The 10,189-nt window shown below is 42.5% G+C and overlaps 1 protein-coding gene across 1 annotated transcript; it reads left to right on the forward strand.

The window, feature by feature from the left end:
- The first annotated feature begins 1,628 nt into the window (after nucleotides 1–1,628).
- Nucleotides 1,629–4,546, forward strand: MARS2 (methionyl-tRNA synthetase 2, mitochondrial). Its single transcript, XM_021703169.1, has one exon. The coding sequence runs from the start codon at nucleotides 1,633–1,635 to the stop codon at nucleotides 3,412–3,414; it is 1,782 nt and encodes a 593-aa protein (XP_021558844.1). The 5' UTR covers nucleotides 1,629–1,632; the 3' UTR covers nucleotides 3,415–4,546.
- The last annotated feature ends 5,643 nt before the right edge of the window (nucleotides 4,547–10,189 follow it).

The raw sequence follows: 10,189 nt of genomic DNA on the forward strand, positions 1-10,189 counted from the left end.
TCTTCACTTTCCTTTCCTAAGCTGCTAGATCAAATAGAGCATATCAAGTAAGTACTCAAAGAATATTTGCTGTTACCTCTTGTAACTTTAGAGAATTTGATTGCTCTACTTTCCAAATCACCATAGAAATCCGATCCAATTTACCAAGTGCCTCCATTCACAAATTATTATTCAGCAGTCAAAAGGAAGTAACTACAGTTACAGAAAGAAACATGGATGAATCTTAGTAACAAAACGTTGAGTGAAAATAGTCAGTGGAAGAAGAAAGACCATATGTAGCATGAAATCTTTTCTTAGACTGTTTAAATACAAGCAAAAGTAAACAATATGTTGCTTAGACATACTATATATGTGATAACATGAATGCAAAAGTACAGAATTTAGGATAATAATAACCTCTGGGAGGAAGACAAGACAGGAGAAAAAGGAGCACATAGATCTAAATCATTGGTAATCTTCTAGTTAAGTGGTTCTCAAACTTGAATGTGCATCAGAATCACCTGGGGAGCTCATTAAAACCTGGATAGCTGGGTTCCACCTCCAGAGTAGGTGGGGGGGGGAGCGGTGTGAGGCCTAATAATATGCATTTCTAACAAGGTCCCAGGTGCTGCTAATGCTGCTCTTTTGTAACCACAGTTAGAGAACCACTTCTAGTTGTTAGGTTGGGTTGTGGGTTCACAGGTGTTGTATTGCATTTTATTATTAAGTGAACATAGTATTTAAATAAAAAAAAAAAGCCAATCATAGACCAAAGATGAGAGTGTTTCACAAAGCAAGGATTAATATTAATCCAATTCTGGTCTCCGGAGGCATCCACCCCCAAAGAACTAGGGTTCCATTACTAAAAGCAAACTTGAAAAACACTGCTGTAGAAGAACTGCAAGACCACTTCAAACGAAAATTACAAACAACTACTTTGAGAAATAAAGTTGAAGGTTGATTTTTCCTTGCCAATGACAACAGACTGCATTTCACCTCTCTGGATCTCAATAATCTTTGGCAAAGACTTGGCACATAACAAATCTACCTCCTTGGTTGATTCAACAAAAGTTGTGTTTCAAGATTTCCATTAGTTTGCTGATTCTTATTCTTCCCTCAAGTGCTTTAGGTAATTATTTTTCATCTTTTCTCGCTCCTCCTTCCAGATTTATTGTGTCCGCTAGGTTCTGAGATAAAATTTAGATGATATTTCAAATCCCTACGTTGACCAGGGCGTATGTAGAGTGCATACTCTGTTGTCGGGCAATGTGCCAGCCACTGACTGGGGTTTGAAAGATTTAAAATTCTTGCCCCACAAGCAAGTCAGCCTAGAGAGGAAAACAGATCCACAAATACAAAATTACAAAAACCAAAGCAGGGCACTCAAGATGTTATACAAAAACCTGCTTTCATAAGTTCTCCTAAACCCTGTTCCTTTAAGCCATCTTTCTCCCGCGCTTCCACTTTTACAACCACGACGTCCAGGGCGGGGGCAGAGAGGAGGGGCTGCCGGGCGACAGAGCGCCGGCGCTAGGGGCCCCCACCTCATTGGCTTTCCAGCCAGCCGGAAGCGGCGGTACGCCCCGGCTGCGCATGCGCCCCTCACACGTGCTGGCAGAACGCCCCCTCCGCAGCTGCGGCCCGGCCGGCATCATGCTGCGAACTTCTGTCCTGCGGCTGCTAGGACGCCCGGGAACGAGTGGAGTCTCGCTCCTGGAGTACTCTAGCCCACGCCACTACAGTTCGGGCCCTCTCGGTGCCCCCGACGATGGTCGCGGCGCGCGCGCCTTCTTCACGACACCCATTTTCTACGTGAACGCGGCGCCGCACATCGGACACCTGTACTCAGCGCTACTGGCAGACGCCCTGTGCCGCCACCGTCGCCTCCAAGTTCCCAGCGCTGCCGCCACGCGATTCTCCACTGGTACCGACGAGCATGGCCTGAAGATTCAGCAAGCAGCAGCCGCTGCGGGCCTGGCCCCCACCGAGCTGTGCGACCGAGTGTCTGCCCAGTTCCAGCAGCTTTTTCGGGAGGCTGGCATCTCCTCCACTGACTTCATCCGCACCACGGAAGCCCGGCACCGGATCGCTGTGCAGCATTTCTGGGGACTGCTGAAGGCCCGGGGTCTGCTCTACAAGGGGCTCTATGAAGGTTGGTATTGCTCCTCCGAAGAGTGCTTCCTGCCTGAGGCCAAGGTCACCCGGCAGCCGGGTTCGTCAGGGGACTCGTGTCCTGTATCTCTAGAGAGTGGACATCCCGTATCCTGGACCAAGGAAGAAAACTACATTTTCAGGCTTTCTCAGTTCCGAGAGCCGCTTCAGCGGTGGCTGCGGGGTGACCCTCAGGCAATCACTCCCGAGCCATTTCATCGCGCAGTTCTTGAGTGGCTGGAGGAGGAGCTGCCGGACCTTTCTGTCTCTCGAAAGAGCAGCCACTTGCATTGGGGCATTCCTGTGCCCGGGGACGATTCGCAGACCATCTACGTATGGCTAGATGCCTTGGTCAACTACCTTACTGTAATTGGCTACCCAAATGCTGAGTTTAAATCTTGGTGGCCAACCACCTCTCATATCATAGGCAAGGACATTCTTAAATTCCATGCTATCTATTGGCCTGCCCTCCTTTTAGGGGCCGGCATGAGCCCACCACACCGCATCTATGTCCACTCTCACTGGACGGTCTGTGGCCAAAAGATGTCTAAAAGCTTGGGTAACGTGGTGGATCCCAGGACTTGCCTTGATCGCTATACTGTGGATGGCTTCCGATACTTTCTTCTTCGGCAGGGCGTCCCCAACTGGGACTGCGATTACTATGATGAAAAGGTGGTTAAGTTGCTAGATTCTGAGCTGGCAGATGCTTTGGGAGGTCTCCTGAACCGGTGCACTGCCAAAAGAATAAATCCTTCTGGGACCTACCCGGTTTTCTGCACTACCTGCTTTCCCAGTGAGCCAGGGTTGGTGGGGCCATCAGTTCGTGCTCAAGCAGAGGACTATGCTTTGGTCAACGCAGTGGCCACTTTGCCCGGGCAGGTAGCTGACCACTATGATAACTTTCAGATCTATAAGGCTCTGGAGGCAGTGTCCAGCTGTGTCCGGCAAACTAATGGCTTTGTCCAAAGGCATGCACCATGGAAGTTGAACTGGGAGAGCCCAGTGGATGCCCCCTGGCTGGGTACCGTGCTTCACGTGGCCTTGGAATGTTTGCGAGTCTTTGGAACTTTGCTCCAGCCTGTCACCCCAAACCTAGCTGATAAGCTGCTATCCAGGTTGGGGGTCTCTGCCACAGAGAGGGGCCTTGGAGAGCTCTATTTCTTGCCTCGATTCTATGGACATCCATGTCCTTTTGAAGGGAGGAGGCTGGGACCTGAAACTGGGCTCTTGTTTCCAAGACTAGACCAGTCCAGGGCGTGGCTGGTAAAAGCCCATAGGACCTAGAAACTTAGTTCCTAATCAGCTTGTGGTAAAAAAGCAAATGTGTTATCTTCTTATTTTGCATTTTCAGGAAAGTTATACTAATGTTTTCTAAAGTGTTGCATCATATGAGCACATAAACAATGTCCCTGTGAAAAGAGGTTTGTCGCCTTTCAGGTGCCTACCCCCTACTCTTCAGTTCTCTGTGCCCATTAACCACTATCCTTTGTACACCAGTGTCTTTAAGATGTCTTCAGGGTAAAGATGGGTAAGAGAAAACTGCTGATACTGTTCCTTCTCATTGTGCCTCCTTCCAAGCCACAGTTAATGTTATTTGCCCAGACTACCTCTTAAGGCTTTTCATTGGCCTGGCCTCTGCTGGGCAAGTTAGTGAAGAGTGCGGGTTGGAGGCCCCCTACCTCAGCTTTTAGTAGTCCAACTTTGTTATATATGTTGGGCTTCCTCTTAGAAAGAGATTCTTTTATTAAACCTTTAAAAATTTCAGTGTCCTAGATTAGATGGTTTTTGCCCATGTTTATGTTTTCAGTTCTTACAACTATAACTCTGTACTTTTTTAGTTAATAGTCTAATAGCTGTGCTTTGTAACATTACACTTCAACCAGTAGATGGCCCTAAAGTCTCACATATTTAATTGACATAGACATTTCAGAATATTTAGAATAAATTAGTTTTCTGCTTTATAATTATGCAGAATTTAAATTTAAGGAAAAATTTTATTGCTTTTCTTAAAATAAGGGATGACTGTAGCCACTACTGTTTTACATAAAGTAATAAAAAATCAGAATCCTGTTTTTTTCAAACTACTGAAAAAGGACATTTACTCTATTAAATGTTTAGTAAGCTAATAAGTAAATGTATCACATTTGTTTGGACTATCTGTGATAAATTATAAAGCTCTCGAGGTAGCTGGTATGTTAAAATTTTTAAACTTTAATAACATTGGGTTTACAGATAATGATTAAAAATCTATAAACAGTTCAAAATAGTTACATTTTCTTTTTATTTCTTGGTCATAATTTTGTCACCACATATATAATTTACCTTATATGATTTCTTTTGGTCAATCAGAATCTATAATACAATATAGACATTGTGTGAATAGTTCTAAATGTTAATACATTTACTTTCAAGTACTTTTTACTGATTATTTCTTTTGCTTTCTTAAGTTATTAAAGTTTAAAAGTTTGTGAGTACCTTATTCAGATCTGTTCTGTTGAATTTGTTGAAGGTGATGGTGAAGGGAGGAAATGATCAATGCTCCAGGAATCTCAAACTGGATTTAGGGATCTCTCCAAGACTCCATAAGAGAACATCACAGAGAAGATGTTAAGGTATCAATTTATACAATGACTACAACATAGTAAGCCAGCGTTATATCTCATAGGTGATTGGACAGCTAGGCCAAAGTTTAAAATGAGAACTTGCCTTGAAAAATCCATTCTAAGCATGGTAGCAAGCAGAGAGGGCTCACTATTAAGTAAACTATTGTGGTGAAAGTTCCCCCAGATTTATTCTAGGTGCTACTATTCAGTTCCAGTTTCTTTTTATTAATCAGTGTGGTGAGAGATTTCTGGTTGCTTGGAAACATTGCTTAGAAAAGAATGCTTGAAGGCATTCTAAAGATGGAAGGACCATTTCTACAAATGTTCCTTCAGATCCTCCTTGTTCTTCATAATGGAATCCTTGGCTTTCAACATGACATATTCTAGTTACATGCTGGCATTAGTGGGGCTGATTACTGGGGCCTATGAGGGAGTATAATATTTGCTAGGGATGGATGGAGCAGAGTGGTGAAAGAGATGAGATGTGTTTATATGAATGAACAAAAACAGACTTGGAAAACCAGTGGAATGATAACCTCTGCCTTTGAAGTCCCCTTACAGCAATCTTACTGAATCTATCATGAAAGGAGAGACAGTGTCTTCCACTTGAATGTTCTTTCCTATGGCCTAGTGCTAGTCAGTACATTGGACCTTAGCTTTCTGGGTGTTAACGGAGTTCCTTTCGTGCAGTCTGTCATTTGTATGGGCATTTAACTGGCTACCAGAATATTTATGGTACCAAAGGGCACAAGAAAACAGAGGAACCAAAGAGGAGAGGGCATAATTAATACAGAAGACAGGATACTTTTGAGTGAAGAAGTATGGACCTAAGTTATTCTGTGGTGATATGGAAGGTGAACCAGTTGGATTCTCTGTTGGAGGCAAGATAGGTAAAGGAGATAGCCTTTGGGTTCTTAATTGATGTGTTTGGTTTGAGCCAGCAGTTTAGGAATGACAAGTGGAGGACAGGTGAAACTTAAAACTGGAGGGCATGTACTTTTTAGAGAGGGCATCTTGTGGATCCCTTGACAGAAAGGAGGTTTCTCCCAAATTACAACCTTGAGGCTCTTAATATTCATTTTGGGGTATTCTTAGGGGCAGAGTTGCAGAAGGTGATAGAGCAGGTGTTCACAAGATGTCAGATTAAAGTAATATGTCAACTCAGTAGGCTACAGTCCTATCAGTGAAATCATGCTAGAAGTTGTGGTCAATGTATATGTTAGGTGGCATCACTGTATATGGAGAGCCATTCTACAAGTGAACTCAGAGATTAGGCACCTCAGAAGTTGGAAGACCCATGGAGATCAAGAATAGGCAGGAACAATAAATAGATACAATCTCTGATTTCATTGAAATCTCAAAGTTATTCTGAAATAGGCCTCATTATTTTTCTTAACCTGTATGACCTCTATAGGGGCTGAGAAAAGCCTGATAAGTTGAATATTAAGTTGATGTCAAAGTACTCATGAAAGCCTACGCCGGAATGTGGGCTGTAAGACACACGTTTTTTTTTGCACAGTTGTAGGTGTGGTTGGGACATAGCTCTTTATTTTTAAGTAATCTTTACAACCAACATGGGGCTCAAAATTACAACCCCAAAATCAAGAGTCGCATGTTCTGAATGAGCCAGCCAGGTAGCCTGGGAAACAGCTCTTTAGATCTGGGAAGTTCCAAGACTGAAGTAAAGCCAGTGGTTAGTCAGGCTGTGGGCCTCCAACTAGGATCCTTATAATCAGGAAGTAGCTTGGGTAGCGGGTGGCAGTACCAAGCATTCAGCAGATTCCTCCACGGGCATTATGGTAGGGATGGTTTCCTGGATCTCTGACTGCCCCCACACCTGGTAAGTTGCATGGTTGGCCTGCATTAGTGTAACCCCGAGTTATGGGGGAGGCCATGCCTCTTGACTAACACTTAGTCCATAAAGCTGCTATATGATGATCTAAAATTTTCTCCTGTAGGCAACTATCCATAGTTCTACCAGATATAGATCAACTGTTCTTGTTGGTGAAGTCTGGGGTACTGTAAACCTGGGTGAGTCCTTTCCCTCCTCCTTTGCCTTAGTGAATAATATGAGTGGACCTATAAGGGTTTAGACATATTGACAGCCATGTATCTATTTTTGCAGCAAAGGTTTACTAATCCTGACAGCTTGGAGGGAGCTAGGGCATAGATTGGGGTAACCAAGAGCACAGGTTAGGGGGATCAGTTTTAGAAGAAAGCCTTTGAGTCCCTTGCAGAACTAAAACTATGAAATATGTCATTTCAACACAACAGCTAGCTGGTCCTGACCCTTCCTCTTAAAGGAGCTTTGTATAGCATTGGTTAACTTTTATCAATAGGAACACACCAAATTTGGGGGTTAATATTGCTGGAAGGGCCAAACGGTAACAACCAAGCTAATTACGATTAATAAGTGGGGATCTGAACCTTCCAAGAGGAATGTCTTACTCTTTTTTGAGACAGAGGATAAGAGAAACCCAGCCTAAGCTACTTTCCTCTATCACTAAGAACGACTTTGAGCTGAGGGGAAGGGACTAACCAGTTTATAGGTGAAATTGTTGCTTTCTCTTAGTTTTTTGGTAGTCCTGGGTTACCCAGTACAGATCCTGTGAATTAAGAGAACCATCTAACAGGGAATAGTTGATCACATTTAAAATACCTTCCTTAAGATTATATCACATTGGGGTGCTTGGGTGGCTCAGTTGGTTAAGCGGCTGCCTTTGGCTCAGGTCATGACCCCAGGACCCTGGGATCAAGCCCTATGTCGGGCTCCCTGCTCAGCAGAGAGCCTGCTTCTCCCTCTGCCTGCTTGTGCACTCTCTCTCTGTCAAATAAATAAAATCTTAAAATAATATATTTAAAAAAAGATTGTATCACATTAATCAGTTTCTACTTATATTTTCATGATGAGGAAGGGGAGTTGGGAAGAGCTACACAAGAGGATCTTCCTGGGGCGCCTGGGTGGCTCAGTCGTTAAGCGTCTGCCTTTGGCTCAGGTCATGATCCCAGGGTCCTGGGATCGAGCCCCGTGTCGGGCTCCCTGCTTGGCGGGAAGCCTGCTTCTCCCTCTCCCACTCCCCCTGCTTGTGTTCCCTCTCTCGCTCTCTCTCTGTCAAATAAATAAAATCTTTAAAAAAAAAAAAAAGATCTTCCTATGGCATTGACAGTTAGAAATAATATACTGTCTACTGTGCCTCTTTTCATGAATAGCTATTGAGTTTTAGCCATACTTGCATCTTCAAAGTAAGGTGAGACTAAGTACAGAGGTTCCATCCTTGGCTGTTAACTGAATTTCACCCGCATTTGGTTTATGGCATAGGTTACTCACCATAGATTTTAAAGTCCACAGCTCCTCACTTAAGAACAGGAAGGTATGAGATGTCAGGATGTTTCAGGAAACCAAGTGTGCCATCTGCAAGAAGAAAATTAGAGCTCCAAAGAAAGATGAGCTCTGCTTTCAAGTTATGAAGGATTTTTGGATGAAACATCTGCAGAGAGCCTGGAAGACTCACTGGGTAAGCTGGAGGGACAGCTCTAGGAATAACTGGAAATGGATGATGCCACCTTTCTTAGTGTACGGTATGGGGAAAATGGTACTATCCTTACTGTGCTACCATACCTAAGGCCATGCCTTGCGCATGTACCCTTCATTAGTTGACAGTCACTGGTTTATGGGATTTAACATGAAGATGAACCTTCAAAAACTAGTTTATGGTTGACTGTTAAAGATTAGAATTTCTGTTTTCTTAGTACATTCAATAAAAATATAACTACACATTTTTCCTCAACATATTTTAAAAAGTGTAATAACTTATTCTGGAAAACATAAGATAGTTTCAGTAATTTGGCTTCCTTTGAACTAGTGTAGAAGAGTCTCTTGGTTAAAAAGCTATAAATATTAAAGATATAAAGTTAATAAGAATGTTACACACTTTGGGATAAATCACTAAAATAATACAAATAGAATGTATTTCTTTGAAGCCAGATGAAAAATGTTAAAACTCAATCCAACAGAAGTCAGGAAGGAGAAAAATGAAAAATATGGTAAAAGAAAACCCACAATAAGATGTAGAAATAAGTATAATTACAAATATTTTAGAATTGTAATAAATATCATAGGATGAATCTTCTTTCAAAAGACAGCAATGTTCATGCTTAAATTAAAAAGTTAGCTATATGTAGTTAAAAAGTATATACTTAGAAAATGAGACATGAAGAAACACTAGGCATATAAATAAACCAACAGAAAGCTGGTACTGTAATTTTTTTTTTTTTAATTTTATTATGTTATGTCACCATACAACACATCATTGGTTTTTGATGTGGTGATCCACGATCCATTGTTTTCGTATAACACCCAGTGCTCCATGCAGTACGTGCCCTCCTTAATGCCCATCACCGGGCTAACCAATCGCCCCCTGCCCCAAAAACCTGTTTGTTTCTCAGAGTCCATAGTCTCTCATGGTTCATCTCTCCCTCCAATTCCCCCCCCCCCATTTTTCCCTTCCTTCTCCTAATGTTCTCCATGCTGTTCCTTATGTTCCACAAATAAGTGAAACCATATGATAATTGACTTTCTCTGCTTGACTTATTTCACTTAGCATAATCTCCTCCAGTCCCATCCATGTTGATGTAAAAGTTGGGTAGTCATCCTTTCTGATGGCTGAGTAATATTCCATTGTATATATGGACCACGTCTTCTTTATCCATTCATCTGCTGAAGGGCATCTCGGCTCTTTCCACAGTTTGGCTATTGCGGACATTGCTGCTATGAACATTGGGGTGCATACGGCCCTTCTTTTCACTACATCTGTGTCTTTGGGGTAAATACCCAGTAGTGCAATTGCTGGGTCATAGGGTAGCTCTATTTTTAAATTTTTGAGGCACCTCCACACCGTTTTCCAAAGTGGCTGTACCAACTTGCATTCCCACCAGTAGTGTAAGAGGGTTCCCCTTTCTCCACAACCTCTCCAACATTTGTTGTTTCTTTCCCTGTCCATTTTTGCCATTCTAACTGGTGTAAGGTGGTATCTCAGCATGGTTTTGATTTGGATTTCCCTGATGGCTAATGATGATGAACATTTTTTCATGTGTCTGTTAGCCATTTGTATGTCTTCTTCAGAGAAATGTCTTTTCATATCTTCTGCCCACTTTTTGACTTGATTATTTGTTTTTTGGGTGTTAAGTTTGAGAAGGTCTTTATAGATCTTGGATACCAGCCCTTTATCTGTAGTGTCATTTGCAAATATCTTCTCCCATTCTGTGGGTTGCCTCTTTGTTTTGTTGACTGTTTACTTTGCTGTGCAGAAGCTTCTTATCTTGATGAAGTCCCAAAAGTTCATTTTTGCTTTTGTTTCACTAGCTTTTGGAGATGTATCTTGAAAGAAGTTGCTGTGGGCAATGTCAAAGAGGTTACTGCCTATGTTCTCCTCTAGGGTACTGTAATATTAATAGTA

The sequence above is a fragment of the Neomonachus schauinslandi genome, chromosome 3 (genome assembly GCF_002201575.2).
Source record: "Neomonachus schauinslandi chromosome 3, ASM220157v2, whole genome shotgun sequence".
NCBI classification, from domain to species: domain Eukaryota; kingdom Metazoa; phylum Chordata; class Mammalia; order Carnivora; family Phocidae; genus Neomonachus; species Neomonachus schauinslandi.

What these genes read in the sequence shown, in the direction of transcription:
- MARS2 (XM_021703169.1), top strand. Translation starts at nt 1,633, where the DNA reads ATGCTGCGAACTTCTGTCCTGCGGCTGCTAGGACGCCCGGGAACGAGT.